The 20071-nt window shown below is 41.0% G+C and overlaps 1 protein-coding gene across 1 annotated transcript in view; it reads right to left on the bottom strand.

Annotated features, from left to right (window-relative positions):
- Positions 1-20071, bottom strand: part of NIBAN1 (niban apoptosis regulator 1) — a 143143-nt gene that overhangs the window by 63123 nt on the left and 59949 nt on the right. Inside the window, exons 4-5 of the mRNA XM_040636283.1 lie at positions 17785-17899; positions 12619-12786 (exon numbers count right to left, since the gene is read on the bottom strand). Of these exons, the coding sequence (XP_040492217.1) occupies positions 12619-12786; positions 17785-17899 (283 nt within the window). The remainder of the gene's footprint in view (positions 1-12618; positions 12787-17784; positions 17900-20071) is intronic.

Genomic DNA, 20071 nt, shown 5'->3' with positions numbered 1-20071 from the left:
TAAGCTGATGACCTTATGCTACCCTTTACGTCGTCTCCCAGGAGGCTGAGTACCAGAATCAAAGTCCCAATCCATATAAGGTGCTAAATTAAAGTGCAGAAACTACCCATATATAAATGGGTTTAGACCATTACAAGGAAAATTGCCTGTCTCAAACCTTGGCACTGAGTAAAGGAGATAAATACTTCCCTTGAGAAATAATATTCACAAGCATGTTCCCACAACCTTTATGGCCTAAATGCACATTAACTGAGTGGTCCAAATATCTGGCAGTGCCCTCTAGCATCTGGTAAGAAGAAACACAAATCCTCTCTGGAGGAATTCACTTTCAACTGGCCTCAACGAAATACGAGCTTATATGAAAAATCACAAAGTATAGCAGTTAATAAGGTACCATGAGAGAGAAGAAGCAGAAATAAGAAATAGCAGAATTCAACCCACAAACTTCTCAGATATTGGAATTAGCAACACAGAATATAAAATACAGTCAGTTTAACATGTTTTTAAAATAGAAGGAATTGACAGTGTGAGTAAAGAGTAAGAGATGATTTCAAATGACTGCTCAGATTAGAAAAAGAACAGAAATAATCACTAGAAATGGAAAAAATATGACAATTAAAAGCAAAACTCAATGAGTGTAGCAGGAGATTAAATATAGCTGAGTAGAGAGATCTATAGAAACTGTTCAGGAAGAAACAGGAAAAAAAAAGATGAAAAATATAAAAGGTTAAGGGATGAAGAAGATAGAGTAAGAATATATAATATGAATCTAATCAGATTTCCCAAAGGAGAAGAGACCGAACAAGGGAGCAAAAGAGATAATGGCTGTGAATCTTCCAAAATTGATTAAATAATAACCTAAAAATTCAGAAAAACAACAAATCTTAAGCATTCTAAATAAATAGGAACTCCACAGCTATGACACATTTTTGTGACACTGGAGAATACCGGAGACAAAGAAAATAGGTGTGTGTGTTTTTTTAAAGTGAGAAGTACATCAAATTACTTTCAAAAGAACAACAAATTTCTCAACTTCAATGATGAAAGCCAAAAGACAGTGGAATCAAATATTCAATATAGTGACAGAAAATGACTGTCAGCCCAGAATTTCATACGTGGTGAACTATCTTTTGTGAACAAGGATGAGATAAAGACATTTTCTGATAAACAGAAACTGGAAATTCTACAGGATGCAGTTCAGGAAGAAAGAAAATCCTCCTGGATGGAATGTCTGAGATGCAAGATGAAATTGTGAGCAAAGAGAGGTAAAGATGTAGTAAACATTAAAACTGCATAAAACAGCAATAATAATACCTCAGAGGGTTACAATGAAAAGATTTCATTGAAATTCAAGTCAAAGAGAACCTGTAAATGGTAGTGGGGAAATGTTATAGGAGTTAGCATTCTAAATTATCTGTATTTTTTTGGCAGAAAGTTAAGGATGTTGATTAATGTTTGAGAAGTTATGCAGGCTAACAAGACAGAAACAGAATATGCACATTTCTATTGCACAGTGGTAATAATCAATTTGGAAGAAGGCAAGAACGTAGAGGAAAGAAAACAGAAAAGGTGGAATGTACAGAAAACACAAAATATGAGAGATTTAAAACCAAAATATGAGTAATCATAGTAGATGCCAGCAAACTAAATGCTCCATTTAAAAGATTGTCAGATGTTTTTATTAAACGGATATTCTGCGCAAGCCCTGAAAAAAGAATGTTAGTGTTGCTACCTTAAAATCAAACAGAACAGACTTGAAGGCAAATAGCATTAATAGAGATAAAATGGGTCTTTTCATAATGATAAACGATTCAATTCACAGGAAGATAAAACAATTTTAAACAAGTATCCATCTAGTAACATGGATATGTTATAAAATATGTAACAAAATATAATTCAACAATTAATAGAAATGAAAAAAGTCTATCATCATAGTGGCAGATTTTAACAGACCCCTCTTTGGAAAGGGATAAATTTAGCATAATAAAAAACAATCAATCAGTAAACATAAAACAGACTGGAATGACACAAAGACACACTTAAATTAATAGACACATACATATACAAGTATTCAAGGAGATTTTAGGCTGCAGACCCCCTCCCCCACTAGACCCCATAAAGGGCCATAAAGCAAGGTGCAACGCATTTTAAAGGTTATCATATAGACCATATTTTTGTCTACAATGCAGTTAAGCTAGAAACCAATAATAAGTACACAATATATATTTGGAAATTAAGAAATACAGTTCTAAGTAACTCATAAGGTAAAGAAAAAATAATACTGGAAATTAGAAAATATTTAAATCTGATCATGAAAATTGCTGCAAAAATGATAATGAAAAATACTACACATCCAAACTTGTGGGATTAAGCTAAAACAATATCCAGAGGGAAATTTAAAGCATTTACGCTTATATTAGAGCAGAAGAAAGGGTGATGATTAGTGAGTATATTAGTTTTTCTATTGCTATAATAACAAATTACTCTAAAAGCCAACGACTTACAACCGTGGTACTTATTTATCCTTTTTCATAGTTTTTGTGGGTCAGGAACTCGAAAGCCCTATGGCTGGGTGGTTCTGGCTTGAGGTGTTTCTTGAGGTAGCAGTCACATCCTTGGCCAAAACTATAATCATCTGAGGGCTTGACTACAACAGAAGCACCCACGTGGCTGGCATGTTGGTGTTGGCTGTTGGCAGGAAGGCTCAGTTTCTCTCCACATGGCCCTCCATAGAGGGCTGCCATGTGTTCTCACTAGGTGGTGGCTAGCTGCTCCCAAGTGAGTGATCCAAAAGAGAAAAAGCCAGGCAGAAGCTATTCTTTTTGTGACCTATTCTTGAAACTCCACATATTACTTCTGCCATCTTCTATTTGTAAGAAGTGAGTCACCAAGTCTGGCCCATATTTAAGAGAAGGAAAATTAGGTTTCATTTTTCTGAAGGAAACAGTGTCAAAGAATTTGCAACCAATTTAAAACAATCACAGTGAGCTAAGTATCTACCTAGAGAGATGAAAGGGGGGAAAAAACAAACCAGCAAAATCAAGCCCGAGGAACTAGAAGAAAGGCAATTAGAAAGATAACATCAGATATTCACATAATAGAAAACAAATATGGAATAGTCTGCCAAATCCAAGTTTGGTTTTTTGAAAAAGTTGACAAAGTTGACAAACTTCCAGTGAAACTGACCAAGAAAAAAAAGAGAAGAGATACAGAATAACAACATTAGAAATAAAAAAGGAACAACTACAGACCCCACAGACAACATATGGGAAATCGAGAATATATTATTAATAAGAGGATATTATGCATAACTATATGCCACTAAATTTTAAAACATAAATAAAATGGATAAAACTGAATAATCCTATAACAGTTTAAAAACCCAAGTCAGTAATTTAAAAATTTCCCTCAAAAAGAGCACCAACCTAAGATGGGTTTACAGACAAGCTCCATCAAATATCAGAAATACAAGTAGTTCCAGTGTTACACAAATAATTTCAGATTATAGAAAAGGAAAAAAGAGGGGGGGAAAACTCCATCGTAATTCCTTTTAAGAGACAGGAACAACCTTGATGGCAAAATCTAAAAATGTCATTGCAAAATTACAGGCCAAATGCACTCAACACAGATGTGAATACTCCCTGAGATATTCGCAAACCAAATCAGAATTAATTTCTATAAACCGGCAACAAACAGAAAGTGTTCATAGCAGCACTGTTCAGAATAAATAACGGAAACAACCCAAATGCCTATCAACAGTAAAATGGATATTAGAAATTATGGTCTATTAATACAATGGAATATTTATTTTGGAACGATATTCAATGAAATACAGCTATAAGCAAAAACACTGGTGAATCACTGGAGTAAAAGATTGAAAAGGGAGGTCATGAAAGAAGGCACGTAATACAGTTCCATAGGATAAAGTCTAAAAGCATGCAGAATGATTAAACACTCATGATAAAGCTATGAAGAAAAGCAAAATATGAAATCCGGAATGGTGTTCTCTTAAAGGGAAAAGAGGGCAATAGGATGAGGGAGGGGCACATAAGAACTAACACGGTGACAGTAATGTTCTTTAAACCTTCTACATACTTCATATGCATTCTTTTATAGCCACTCAATATTTAATTTTTAAAACCTCAAACCAACTAAAAGAATGAATAACAGAGAGCTCCCAGCATGGTTCTCTTCCATCTTACACGTTCTAAAGTTGTTCATAGCGCGGGAAGGAGGGCAGCGGCTCACCATTCCATGACAAGAGGTGAGACTTTTCTCTAAGCCCTCCTGAACGCAGATTTTTAAAAAGAAATCTAGGAACATATGCCAAATGGAGTTCTTTCATAACGTTGACTCTGCAACCACATATTAAAACAGTCATCTCATTTGCTGTATCATTTCAATCTTACCATATTCCATCCACCAGTAAAAAAACCAACACAAGCATGCAAACAAAAACCATGAAAGTTAGTCAAGTTTTTGCCAAAGTCGGTCATAATAACATCAAAAACTGTCCAGGAACTTTGGAATTTATCCAATCAAAATAACACAGGCAAATAACTTTGCTTGAATTGATTTCAACTCTCTGTTTGTTTAATCTTCTTTATTATTGTTCCAATTTGTCACCCTTAACTACCACAAGAGCACAACTTTTAGACCTCCATCCCAAAATACCTACTTGGTTCATTGGAAGTAGAAAGGGGGAGGGGTGGCAAGAATCGGTGGTTTCACTGAAGTGACAGCCTGTGTGGGACTGGCCCAAAAGAAGTATTCAGCAGTGGTTCCATGGCAACAGAGCTTTAGGCAACAAACGGACGGAAGCCTACATTTGTAGGTACTCTGTGGTGATAAATGCTAAATGACTGAGAGAAAACACTTCTGTTGACTCTAGTCTCTCACGTAGACGTGTTCTTTCAAGATCAACTCTTAAACTGTTTTGAGAGCTTTGAGTAATTTAAGTATATCCAGAAGTATAAATAATATGAATAAAACCTGTTTAGATCTATTATTTTGGCTTTTCAGCTTTCTTCAGGTACAACTGACATATAAAATTATAAGATGTCTAGAATGTGCACCTTGGTGATTATATATATAGATTATATATAATGAAGTCATATATTTAAAATAATTACATATATATGGAAATATTCCCCCATTTTAAATTAACACATCTATCATTTCATGTATTTATCTTTTGGTGGGCAGGGGTAGATTAGAACACTTAAAATTCTACTTTTTTTAGCAAATTTCAATGATACGATACAGTGCTATCAACTACAGTCACCATGTTTTACATTAGATCCTTAGACCTTATTCATCTGACAGCTGAAAGTCTGTACACTTTTACCAACCTCTATTTCCCCGACCCCCCGGCCCTGGCAACCACTCTTCTACTCTGTTTCTGTGAGTTTGACTTTTTTTTTTTTTTTTTTTGGATTTCACATATAAGTGATGCCATGTGGTATTTGTCTTTCTCTGTCTGACTTATTTTAGATCTATTATTTTTAGACTATTCCAATGTAAGTCTTCACAAGCACCATAATTTTCCTTTACAAATCAGTTTTTATTTAAACAGTATAAAATCATATGTAGCTTGCATTTTATCATACACAAAATTTAACCAGTAAACAAGCTACATTGCCAAATATTTTATCTTCAGAGCATAGCTAGCTAAAAGACACAGTCATGTTTAGCAGGTGGGCAAAATATCGAGTTAAATTCAAGACAGTGACGCTTATCAAGAAACCAGACATAACCCAGGTCTCAGATGACCTTAAGTGAACAGCTCTGAGTTTGCTTCACTTTGGGTCATGCAAATGTATCACAGAAGTAGTCTGATTTAATAGTATTGTGTTTTAAGTGACCAAGAGATGAAAGAGTCTTCTAAAAAGTAGTGCTGAAAGATGATAGATGTCAAGGACTAGGTGTCAGAACAAATAGTCCTCTAACACTAACCAGCTATGACCTTGGGCACGTGAGTCACCATTTGAGCCTTTATCATAAATGAACCCTGAGGGGTTGGAATAGGTGACCACTAAGGGTCCCTTCCAAAGTTAACTTTTTATGAACAGTAAGCAAGCGTCGGAAAGGGGGACGTGATAACTCCTTAAGAAAAAATGGCACAGTCACAAAGGGACAGAGAGAAATGTTTATAACTTGTAGAGCATTAACTGTGTGAGGCAAAGAGCACACACTAAAATCAAGAGGAAGGTAGTCTCCAAGCAGAGAGAATCCTTGTAAAGAATTTTGTTTGGGACAGTCCTGTGAAAACTGGAAACTGGTATCTAGTGACTGACTAAACAATAATTTGGCAAGGATTTTTCTTTATAGTGCATAGAGGTTTTTGTGCATTGCAACAAAAGTACACTGCAGAATGCTTTTTAGAAGTAAAAGCATGCAAAGAGACGTTTATAAAAACTGTACTTTTATTTATCTATGTCCAGCAGAACATTCTTTTGTAATAAAACATCCGAAAGAGCCCAAGCATAGTTAGAATTTTCTGACTCATAGATAGGTATGTCTATAAATGTAGCATGTGCCACAAATTCCTAAGTATGCTTTCAGATATAAGAGCATGAAACACATTGTATATTTTCAGTTAAACTTGATTGATGTTCACATCAGAACACTGAGTCCTTCAAGTGATAGACGTGTTTCACAGGTGGTGATGGGCTGTCGAGATCTGCTTCAGGTAGAAGTTAGTGAAAACAGATCTGAGATCTAAACACATCATGTGCAAATAAACACACACCAAAGAGGGTTTGCTCTAGCTACTTGAATCAGAAGATCCTTTTCTGTTTTAAAATTCAGTTTAATTCAGCAACATTTATTGAACACCTAAAATGTGCAAGTGTCAAAACCAAATCTAATAAAGGCGTTTGATTTGACATGGGATTTCTGGGATAAGAGCTCCAAGCATACAACCCTGACAGCAAACGATTCTAAAGTTTAATCACTGTGACAGCTTCACAGTCAGCCTGACTCACTCTATCACAGGCACCCTTGGATGCCATTATTGTCATAAGTGATTGAACAGCCCAACTCGAAACACAGGTTTGCAAAGCATCTTTACATAATTTTGTTCTTCTCTCCAAAATCCTCTGGGCTCTTCTTTCATACTATCTTTTCAACCCAGGTGCCCTCATGCCACGGGATATTTTACTGTCCCTTCTTCCTTAGTGTACATGATGACGGGGACGCCGGCATTTGTTCAATGGCAGTCCTGGCTGTCCTTCAAGCTAGCGCACGACCATCCAACACAACGTGGCCAGCATTCCACCTTCTTACCAGAATCACCAGGCATGAAGCAGTGGCTGTCTTCTAGCATCCGACTCTTTTGTTCCTCAAACCCTTTAGGTGCTGTACTGACAAATCCTTTCCTCACCCATGTCACTGTGTTTATGAAGTAGGCCAGGCCACATTTACAATGATTATCTCTCAAACTGCGCTTCAATTCTGAGATCAGCTTTACTCTAGCAGTAAGTTATTAATTCACAAATGTCCTTGAGACATTTTATGAAACACAAGATACTTGTCTGAGCACTGCAGGGGGATACAAAGGGTGACATACGATTTCCCTTGAGGGGCTTGAAATAGAGGAAGAGAAATAGGACAAGTAGACATGAAAATCAATAACGTAAGGCAGACTGTGGAGAGTTTCCCATCAGTGGGACAGATAACAGGTGCTGGAGAAGTTAACCCTGGGGTCTTCACGGCAGGGGTCAGACCGAAGCTGATTCTTAAAGGAGGAGCAAGACAGAATTTAAATAGGTGGAAGGGAGGAGTGGGTATTGGAGGTGTATGCAAAGCCAAAGGTGTCCGAGTAACACTCCTATTCAAAGAAGGCGGGAGGCGTAGGACAGCAAGGTTGGGAGAAAGGAGGCCTGTGCTTGAGAATACCGTAAATCAGGCACAGCCAATCTCCTTGGAATGAAATGTTTCATCTTTGTGACAACGGTAGTGCCACTGAAGGATTTGAATAAAAAATTGTGCTTACAGATGATTTATCTGACTGTTACATGTAGAAGGAGGTGGCAGTAATTGGAAAAAATAAGATCAACTAAAAGCCTCTGGGAATGTTTTTTTTATGAGTCCCAAAGCAGGCTGGTAGCAGCGAACTTGAAATAAAACACAGAAGAGACACTGCCAATTAAGGAGGTATCTGTATGAAGAGGGTGAGTCAGAGAGAGTAACAGTCACTGAATTTCACAAAGGTTCTATGTTCCTGACAAGCATGCTGCCTAAAAGTTCAATAGTAAAATCACAGATCCATGTCGTGAATGAGTAAGTTAGCACTTACCAGACATAAAAGCACCGACTCATCTTCCTTAAATGTTTGCAGATTTTATATACAAACATCTTTAAGCTGCACCAACATACGTGTTCTATGCTTTTTCACACATGAGTGTATTTGTAACTGCCAACGATGGAGGTAGAGAGATTCACAGAGCCTTTACCTGGCAGCAGGCCCTCGGACAATTGCTGGGAATGGGGACCCATAGAAAAAACCATTTGCCCTTGAGGGGCTCGCAAACTACAGCCTTCCTACAAAGCCAGCCAAAGCTTAACTGCGGCCCGCAGGCTGCTGACTTCCCACTTGGGTCTCCCCTCCAGAGGGCCCTCCCATCTCCAGCCCTGTCCACGCGTCTGTCTACGAGACTTCGTCACCTGGATGTTCACGGACTTCTCCAACTCAACGTCTACAACAGCGACCACATCATCTTTTCTTGGCACCTGCTCCTCTTCACGCAAGATTCCTGTCTCAGAGAAAGGCAGCAGCCGGGAATCCTCCCACTGCCTCACTCTCCACACTATCTAACCTCAAGTTCTGTTCATTCTACTTCCTGGCTCTCTCACTTATCCAGCCACCTCTCACCATCTCCATTATCAGCTCTCTGGTGCACACTCCCACCCCCTGGTACCCGCCAAAGCTTCCTCAGTGGCCTCCTGGCGTCCCAGCATGCTACCCTCCCATCCTTGGCCCACACAGCAGCCTTAGAAAGTGTGACCTTTCTGAAATGAATAGATGACTGAGTCGCTTATCTGCTTAAAACCTTTTAATAGTTTCCTGTTGCTGTTAAAATAAAGTGCAAATCCCTTAATACCCATTGCAAAGCCCTTTATAGCTCGGATCCTGCCCATCTCCCCATCCCCACTTGGCTCCTCTCTCCTCTCTAAGCACCAGCCATGCAAAATTCTTTCAGTTTCCCTAATGATCCATGCTCTGACTCTCTTCCTGGCCCCCACATATCCTATTCTTCCTGCCAGAAACACTTTCCCCCCATCCTGCAAATTCCTATGCCAAGGAATGATTACTCTGAGCTGAAAAGACAGACTTGTGTTCATAATGATCATTATTCCATGTTGCATATGTACAACTCTCTATATTTATTAAAAGTTTTATTTATGTCCCTGTAACTACAATGACCAGATTTTTCAAACTAAAATTCTAAAGAATAAGACTGAATTTTGGACAACAGGTTTATCTTGAAATACCTTGGCATTATATAACTCCCATTTTATAACACTGGACATTTAGAACCCTGGCCTTCCCTCACTGGGGCAGGGATTGCAGTGTGATTCCAAAAGGACAGAGGACAGCAGTTGCTGTAGGCACATATCACGTAATGGGCTTGACATTTAGTCCAGTGTGTTGGAATAGGATGTTCTGCTAAATAGTTGTGGAATTTTTTTATGCCTGCTCAATGAAGAAGTGCCAAAACCAAACCAAACCAAAACACACACACACACACACACACACACACACACACACACACACACATCCCTTTATGTATCTTAGGAGTGTAAATAATCTTTGAGGTGCCCAGAAGCAGCTCCCTCTCTTGAAGGAAGAAGGAGCAGAGAGCCATCTACTTGCCTTAACCTGCCCCAGGACATAGCCTTATTGTCCAAGAACAGAGTGCAATCAGGCCCTTTGTTGGGGTTAAATAGGAAACACATGCACCCCATGAGGAGGAATAGAAGTGGCTATGGATTCAGAATGAATGGATAAGCATACCCGGACTAATTTGAACCCAGAACTCCTGGGGCAAGTGGGCCAAGTTATGGTGGGATTTGAGCCTGAAGAGAGGTATCCTAGGAACCCCCAGTGACAGACATCCTTGGTGGAACTTACCACAAAGGCAAGGAAATGATCTTCCCTCAAAGATTCCTTGAGGGCATCATGTTAAGTAAAATATGTCACAGAAAGACAAATACTGTATGATCTCACTTCCATTGGGAATCTAAAAAAAACCCCTAAAAATCTCAAAGTCATAGAAACAGGGATCAGATTGGTGGCTGCCAGAGGCAGGAGGTAGGGAGTGGGGGTATGGGATGAAGGTGGTCAAAGGTATAAACTTCCAGTTATAAAATAAATAAATTCTGGGATGTCACATACAGCATGGTGACTATAGTTAACAATACTGTATTGCATATTTGAAAATCACTAAGAGAGTAGATCTTGAAGGTTCTCATCATGAGAAAAAAATTGTAATTCTACCAGGCGATGGATATTAACTACACTTATTGTGGTGACCATTTTACGATATATACGTACAACAAATTAGTTATGTGACATAGCTTTGACTGATATAATTATATCTCAACAAAACTGAAAAGACCCCCAAGGACTTGTGAGTGAGTGGCCTGGCATCAGCTACTGGGATATGCTAGTACTCAACAGATGTGGGTTGTGGCTTGAGGGCCACTGGAGCAGGGACAGCAGGCTGACAGCCCTACTCTATTTTCCTGAGCCCTAATTTTACACCTATTTCTAGACTCGTCTGGTAATTATGGGGAAAAAGTCATGGTTCACTGTTCATAAACGTCTTACAGGTTTACTCAACATCATACAACGAATACCGGGTAGAGGCAGAAATAACGCAGGTGAGTCAGTAAAGACGGGTGGTACAGTGTGCCGTCAGAAACACAGAAAGACAGGCGGCAAGGGAAGGACCCGAGGCGGTCAAGGACTGTTCCTTACAATGTTTTGACGGTCTTTGGTTCTGCCTGGAGCTACTGGAAGTTACACCACATCCCATCAAGTCTGCGTAAAGCCGCAGTGAGGAAAAGTGGTTTCTGGACAGAGGAATGTGACATAAAGTGAGAGCAACGTGACCAGACCTCATTATCTTAGTGCTTTTGATAACACTGGAGAGCGGAGTAAGGTTTTGAATTGACTGAAATCTTCCATAAATGGAATCTGAATGCAGCCTACATAACATCCAGAAACTCCCCAGGGAATTTCCTATTATGTACATGGAAGGAGGAATGAAGCAAGTCCCATCTGGCTAGGCAGAGAACATTCTCTGCTTAGGGAAACTTCATGGTTCTTGTGTTTAGTGCCAACGGCATGTCCGTACTAGACCCAGGCCCTGCACACAGAGGTGTGAGTGTACTGAAAAATGAGCTAGACGGAACAGGCAATACTGGGCAATTCTTTGTGTCTAGAACATCCAAACCACAAGGCAGGATATTAATAAGTGTATCATTTTTATAAAGTCCCTAACTAGTTACGAGCCAATGTTATGACCCATGTTACCCAGAGTTGCTATAGCAAAACAGAGTGACATTATATTTTCTCATGAGCTTCCTATCGATACACAAGCTAAAATCAAGAACAGATCGACACACATCACTTAGCGACTCCTGCTCTTTGGGACTGACATTCTCAGGGAAACCTCAGAATTTTAAAGATACAGTGACATTAGCCTTATTAGGAAAAAAAGGCACTGATGGGGAAGGTGACTCCCCTCACATGTCACCTGCTCAAAGAGGCCTCCTCTGACAAGCCTAAAGTCCTGAACTCCATTCTTCGCCATGTAGTCACTTCTAGTTACCCCGCGACACGTTAACTTTGAGAACTATCAAGTTATCTCGTGTTGTCCCTCATTCTGTTTGAATGAAGACTCAGAGAGAGGGACTTTGCGTGGTTCCTTACTCTGTTCCTAATACCGAGGCAGGCACAGAGTAAGCCCTCAGTGATATTTGACTAACCACTGCCTTTCCAAAGAACAAAGAGCTTAATCTTTGGTACCCGAAAACTTGGTGGATTCCAGAAAAACCAGCATTCACGTCAATTCATCAAAACCTCCCATACTGCAATGAAAAACTTGTTAGAAAAGCAACATGGGGCTCCACCAGAGACCCAGTGAATGAGAACACCTGAGAGTGGGGGCCCCCAAAATTCTGGGTTCAAGAAGTTTGCCCAGTGATGTTAGGTACCATAAAGTGTTGCACAAGTCATTCAGAAATAAAGGTGAGGAAACAAACCAAGAAATGTCATAAGGACTAACTTTGCCAGGGACGGCTGGCACGTTCTTGCTGTCGTTTCCATAAGAAACATCAAGAAAAAGGAAGAGGGTGGATTATGCACAGAACGATACGCATGAGTATGGCTCACACCTGCCGTGGGGTAATGCCCCACATTGTTTCTCGGAGGCCTCCCAGACCTAACCCGACAAGCGGAGCGTGACCTCGCTCCTGCCTACGAACTCCTGCTTCACGGCGCTTCCCCTCCTTCCAAGGGCAGCCCTTTCTAGAACCGTTCTTCAGGCGACTGACCAGGCCCCCTGAGCAAAGCAGCCCCGCGGGGCGTGTGGGGGCGCCAGGTCCTACCGTGGTTCACGTGTCTGATGCAGTCGCTCAGGAGCGCGCTGAACTTCCTCTGGTCGGCGGCCTCGTGGAAGCAGAAGTAGCCGTGTCTGAGGAACGGCTGCCACAGGTACACCGGGAACTCCTTGGGCAGGACCACGAAGGGCTGAGCGGTCTCCTTCTCACTGGAGGCTGAGGCAATGTGGAAAGCACAAAGACATTTTAAAACGTGCGCCTTTTATGTGAAATACTTATTTCAGGCCGTGAGGGCAGCTAGCTCTTTGGGGACAGGCCATGGGACAGAAAGATGAGATGAGGTGTCTTCCCAGGATGGTGGGAAATGGCAGTTCAGGCTCCTCTCACTCACTCCCTCCACAGGTAACTGTCTCACTCCAGCAGGTGGCCTCTCTCCCTCCCTGACAGGGGACAGCCAAGGCCACCAGACAGCATCTTTCTCAACTTCCTCATATCAGGGATCCGCAAACAGAGTCTGGGTGTCCCCGCTGGCCCTCTTCAGGCTCACCGTCCCATCCCTGGAGGCTCCTGTTCCAGCAGGCCGCTCTCTGCCTTGCATCCCCCCCCCACTCCTCCCTGTCGCTACCAACCCAAGGCTTGCTTTTTCCTGCCTCAGTCTGGTTCCTGCGCCACCAGTCCCGAAACCCGATGGCTGAGGTCACTGATGTTGTCCTAACTGCCAAACTGTGGCTTCTTCTTCATTACCTAAGCCCTTTCCCCCCCCATTATCTAAGACGTTTAACCCGATCTGAAGCATCTTTTGCTGCTAACTACCCCTTCTTGAAAACAGTCTCTCCCCTTGACCTGTAGGATCACCTCTCTCCTGGTATCCTTTGTGCTTTTTAAAAATTGTTTCTTCCTGGTCAGCTTTGTCGGTTCCTCTGCCCCTTCTCTCCATCCCCAAGTGAAGTGTTGGTGTTCATCCTGTTCTGTCCATTTTGACTAGTCTCTGCTCTCCTTTGGCGTGGTCATCCATTCCGTGATATGGAATGTTGTTTCTGCAGGTCCTATTACGGCTTCCTCTAGTCTTTCCACCATACTTTCTCCTAGAAGATTCTCATTCATCCTTCAAAAGTCAGTTCAAAAGCTGCTGCTCTGGGGTGCCTCTGTTGGCACCTCCCCATGCCCCTAGGGACAGGGTTGGGTGCTCCCTACCTTCTTCTCCCTAAATATTGTAGAGATCGGTTTTCATGTTTGGCACTGACAGGCAGGGTGGAGGGCACAGAGTGAGATGAGCTCCCCACTGGTGCTCACGCAGTTCTCCTCTCCAGGAAGCAGGACCAGTGCCCTGGAGCTCTAAGAGGATGGAAACCGCACCTTACATACCTTTGTATGCTCATCCCTTAGCACAGCCATAGAACTGAGTAGATATAAAAAGCTTTAAACGATGGACTTTTACCACTTACGTCAAAATCAATCCTAAGAAACTCATGTCAAACCAGGCTACTATTCAGATCCCCACCTATATTTTATTCCCTTCCATGCATTCCAGATACATAATGTTATGCTTGGCTAAATGATCCCCAGCTTCTTAGCTCTGTGCTCTCTACTTACGTAAAATGGGCACCATCGCAGGGAAGGGAAGGACAAAAGGACCCTCTCAGAGGCCACTGAAAGCACTAGACATATCCAATGATGGATCAGAGCCACATGGGAGACTCCAGAACAGAGCCTTGCTACTGGCAAATTAATAAATCAAGATTTGATAAATAAAAAATAGATTTCCTGGTGGCATATACGGGACTCTGTTTCAATGTCTTGAAATCTGAAGGTAACAAAGTAGAATGCACTAGAAACACAAACTTTGGCGCACTCAGTACCTCACAAACTACCTAGCACATAATACAAGAATGAATCACTGTATAAATGAACAAATGAATGAATCAGTGATTAAATTCGGTAGCACAGACCTCTAATTTTAACGCATTATCTGATGAGGGAGCAGAAGCAAGCTGAGGATCAAGCAAATTGCCCCCCCCCGCCCCCATTCCTCAGGTAGTCCTAGCTGCCCCAAACCTAAGGGAAGGGAAAAAACAGACAGTAAACTGACAGAGCTCACAGTCCTGCAGGACGAGAGTCTCCATCAGGTTACCAATGTCTCAGTGATTTACAAGGAAAAAGCATTCTTATCAACAGCCTAACTTCCAGAGACCCATAACGCAATTTCCTGGAGCCCTAACATCACCCTCTCTTCCATGAGTGATGTGGGAAACTGAGGCAGAAGGGAACGTAAAACTGAGGGCTTCAGAGGGGAGGGGGGTGGGGGAATGGGACAGGCCGGTGATGGGTAGTAAGGAGGGCACGTATTGCATGGTGCACTGGGTGTTATACGCAACTAATGAATCATCAAACTTTACATCAGAAACCAGGGATGTACTGTGTGGTGACTAACATAATATAATAAAAAAAATTTAAAAAAATAATAAAATAAAAAATAAATAAGAGGAAATAATAAAGATAAACCAGAAATTGAGGTAAAAAACAAAGAAAAAATGTAGAATAGATAAAACAAACAAAAAAAGGGAACGTAAACAAAATTAAATTTATTTACGACCCGCAGTCCATTGACAAGGACCTGAGATGGGCAGAGTATAACATTCCTCCAGGAAGCTTCCAACTGTCTTAATGTTAATGCCTTACTAGAAGGAAAAACAGTGTTAGCTTGACAATAGCCAGGCCTCCAGTATCCTGAAGTCTTCTTTAGCATGTGAAAGTCCTTTTGGACACCTCCCTTTGTCCTTAAGTCCCCCACCTCCCAAGTATATAATCAGCCATTCCTCACAACCCCAGGGCAGCAGCTCTTTCTGCCCACCGGCAGCCATCCTCACTCTTTAATAAAATCACCTTGTTACACCAAAGAGGTCTCAAGAATTCTTTCTTGGCCGTTGGCTCCAGACTTCACCAACATTCCAAAACTACAGCATTATCGATTTTCCCCTTCTTTCTTGGTTATAAAATCCCCAGTTTTCAGTTGAGTAAGTGACCGTGTAAGATAAAGACTACATTTCCAGCTTCCCTTGCAGCGTGGTGGGGCCCAGCCACTAAGTTCTGGTCAATGGGATAGAAACGGGAGTGGCAGTGAAACTTCCTGGAAGGATCCTTAAAAGAGGGAACGTCCCCACCTCCTTCTCTTTTTCTCCTGCCTGCTGTCTGGAATGAGAAAAGCATGACTGACTCTCCAACAGCCCTCCTAGACTGTATCAGAAAGGGCCACAACCTAGAGATACAGGGAGACAAAGCTAGAAAGAGTCCCTGACATTTATGGAACTGCCATGCCAGCCTGGACGTGTAATATCCAAAATATTTTTAGCAAAAAATTAAGCCTTATGTATTTGAGTCTTTTGTTGTTTGCAGCAACAAGTTAGTATCACACAGTGAGTCTTCCTGGTCAACATGGCTTTATGATACAATTCCCCTCGCCCTTTCCAAGATGTCACAGTTTTGTCCAAACAACTCAAAAGCAACAATGACCCTTTGCATTTAAAAGCTTCAAGCCCCATAAAATTCATTCTTCTTAGCCTCTAGTTATCTCTCATTTAACATTTTACATCAATTTTCCAGATGCCATTAATCTGCATTTTTTCTGACTTGAGTTATAGATATCACAAATGATCTACTGTAGAATATTCTATTTTTAAAACACAGAGGGCCACACCATACAATAAAAAAAAAAGTCATTGAAATACCCCAGTCCGAAGCCTGGGGTCAAATGGCCTTAGTCACACAGGCCTTGTGTTTTTTATTCCTATTCATTCCTTCTGATATGATTTCACCAATAAACCAATAAATGTATTGTCTATTCTGACTGATTTCACTGAAAAGTTCTACTGGAGAAATTCCGAAGAGTCATCAAGTTGGCATTCCCATTTCTAGCGGCAGCTCCAGAGCCAAGATGACATACACGTAGATGTTGAAAGAAAATATAATAATATGTATAGTGCACATAAAGTGTTGTTTTAGCTTGAATTACTTAGTAATAGTTTGTTAACCTAGGTTTATGGTCCATGTACTAATCCTATAATAGTGCTATTAAAAACACTATGCTAAGCATTCTACACCAAAATAACAATTGATAAAAGGATTGTATTTTTCTCCATAAATTCTAATGATATGATTATGCCCATTAATAAGAACCAGGGCTCTCTTCAAGAAACCAAGTAATTACTGTGTGGTATGATTTACACAAAGCTAGATGGAGTTATTATCCACAGTTCATGGATCTCTATGAAACGCGCTATTTGGTCTCTATATTATCCATCACTTTCTCTACATGCAAAAAATGGAATAAATAAGAATCCAAGAATGTCAGAGCTGGAAAGCTCCTTCTCGATTTTTAAGTTCAAGGGCCTAGAACTGGAGAATCAGAAACCAGAGAAGCTCAACAACGGCTAGGGAAAACATTGATAAGTGTCACGGAACTAGATAAAAATCCAGCCTCTAAATTTAGAGTTCAATACTCTTTCCACGACAACGATCATTTATTACAGTTATTACTTACAGATTAATACAGCACTATACGGATACGGTAGCTGTGAGCGACTGTAATGCTTGTTTAACGTATTTTGTCAATTCAGGATATTTTATTGCATATCATCCTAAAATTATAAAAAAGAATATTCAGGTCTGGACTTGCTTGCTTAAAGGTGGGATTGTGTATTTCACAAAAATAGGGCCCTACCTATTTGTTTTTGCTGCCCTGTGTGATGAAATTAAAGCTGGCATGTATTTCGAAGCCTCAAGATGCCTGACAAATGAATCGTACATTTTCCATAAGCTAGAAACACAGTATCTGACTTGTGTATTACTGAATGTTGATTTAAAATAGCAGAAGTGGTAAAATGTTTACCCAAATTAGAGAAATTACAACTTCCATGTGTCTACAGAGAATGTGTGGCTGGCCCAAAGTTTCTCAAGTTTAGCAACTATTCAACTCTGAATGTTTTCTGGCAGATACTTCATTGTCAAGGGCTGTCCTGTGCAGTAGAGCATGCTGCCCTCTCCCCACTAAGTGCTTGTTGCACCAGACTCCCTAGTTGTGACAACCAAAAATGTCTCCAGACGCTGCCAACTGTCCCTGCAGAGTGAAATCCCCTCCCCCACATTGAGAACCACTGGTCCAGCGAAACAAAGCAAGTGTAGGAATTTTGCCTTGAGAAAGAATGCTCAGTGACTCACCAATAGGGTCTGGGAAAAACCGATCAGATAACAGATTATATTCATCTTCTGAGGTTAACACCTTGCCACCAGCTGGAAGAATTCGACTTTTAGGAGCCGCTCCTCTCTGATAGGCCTGGGGAGAAAAAGGCATAAATAGGTGATTTTTTTTTCCCTATTTGGATTTTTGGAAAATACCAGGAATATTAGAAAAAGACACAGGCACACACACTTAGAGATAACGATTCCTACACTACGTCTCTGAGAAAGAGCCACATATTTAAAAAATATGTTTCGTGGACCTGTGACTTGTAAGGTACTTTAGTGATGGTCACAACATGGTAAATCAGGGTCCTTAATCTTAGGAGACTCATTCTAGATATGTTTCTCCAGTGGGGAAAACATCATCTTGGTAACTTCTAGAATCCTGCACCACACTTACCATTTCAGACACTAGCACCTGAATCATTCTCATAACCACAAGGGTGATGATGCATACAGACACTGCACAAAAGGCTTGGGGACCGATGATGAATGACATGGGGGACATATAACTGCAATGATGGTTGCCATGGGTTTTCACCCAAAACAAAAAAATGTTGCCATGATAAGACATGACACCGCGTGAGACCATTTTGCAGTAAACTGATCTGGGATGGAAATGCAACATCAGGACATGAGAACAAATTCTTCCCAGCAGACAAAAGGCCCTACTCTTTGGGAAATGAAAAAAAGGGGCAGAGAGGGGCACCTAGGGGCTCAGTCGGTTTAGCGGCTGCCTTGGGCTCAGGTTATGATCCCGGAGTCCTGGGATCAAGCCCTGCGTTGGGCTCTCTACTCAGGGGAGAGTCTGCTTCTCCCTCTGCCTGTCCCCTGCTTGCCCTCTCACTCACTCTCTCTGTCTCTCTCTCTCTCAAATAAATAAATGGAATCTTAAAAAAAAAAAAAGGTACAGAGACTTGCTACTGCTCATGAGCAGTTTGTGCGTCAGATCCACTCACGAGAACAAACACATAAGGTAAAATTTAACTACGTGCCTCTGATGGGAGGGCTTAGGTCAAGGCCAAATTTTGAGAATAGCAGCCTCAACGCAAATTGAGAATCGAAACCAGGAAACTGTACAACCCCAAATCTAAAGTATGCTCTTGGGGAAAACTAAAATAATGTTGATCATGGCAACAAAATCACAATAACAATAACACATTCTCAATCAATAAGACATTGAGTGAAGAGTCCCAAGCAAAACAAATTATTAAAAATATTTTTTTTAAGATTTAATTTTTTTTGCTGGGGGAGAGAGAGAGAGAGTAGGGAGTGGGGAGGAGCAGAGGGAGAGGGAGAAGCAGACTCCCCACCGAGAAGGGAGCCCGACACAGGGCTTGAACCCAGGACCCTGGGATCATGACCTGAGCCGAAGGCAGACGTTTAACTGACTGAACCACTCAGGAGCCCCAAAACAAATTCTTGCATATTTATGAAGGTTGTTTTCCATTTGTTTTGTTTTTTTAAGTTTTTTTTTTTTTTAATTTGAGAGAGAGATATAGTATGAGAGAGTAAAAAGATCACAAGTAGGGCAGAGGGAGAGGGAGAAGCAGGCTCCCCGCTGAGCAGGGAGCCCTATCGAGGACTCATCCCAGGACCCTGGGACCATGACCTGAGCCGAAGGCAGATGCTCAAGCAACCAAGCCACCCAGGCGCCCCTGTTGTTTCGCCTTTGTAGGAACACCTACTGCACTGCTTAAGCGCATGCGGGACCCAGAGCACAACAGAGAAGAATCTGAAGTTGTGACTCTGACAAAGTCTAGAAGCAGTTCAGCTCAGACCCGCCTCAAGACTGAACTGCATTATTCTAACAGGGGCCCCAATCTGGACTTTTATACACATTATGTTATTTAATCCTCAAAACAGCGCTATGAATTAGTTATTTTCTCCATTTTATAAATGAGAAAAATGAAGCTCAAAGAACTTGTCAATGGCCCAGTAGTGAGTTGGTAACAAATCTTGGATTCATATCCGGGTCTGTCCAGAAAGTGTACAGGAAGTAGGGCATGGCTATTGAATGAGAACGATTCGTTTTTTCCTGCTTAATTACCTGCCAAAACCAGACTTTCAAAGAAATAATAAGCAGCTTATAGGTACTTAATATATGACTCTTAGGTGTCATAAAACATGCCCTTCTATAAACTAAAAAAACAGGATATTATGAAAACTTTGAGGAATTATAGCAAACTGCATGGGCACTTTAAAAAATTTCCAAGATTTTAACAGACCGAAGCACCCCTGAGGTGCCCCACCAGACATCCCTGTA

The sequence above is a fragment of the Ursus maritimus genome, unplaced genomic scaffold, assembly GCF_017311325.1.
Source record: "Ursus maritimus isolate PB19 unplaced genomic scaffold, ASM1731132v1 scaffold_2, whole genome shotgun sequence".
NCBI lineage: Eukaryota > Metazoa > Chordata > Mammalia > Carnivora > Ursidae > Ursus > Ursus maritimus.
The sequence above is the reverse complement of the archived record's forward strand: the minus strand, read 5'-3'. Positions and strand labels throughout refer to the sequence as shown.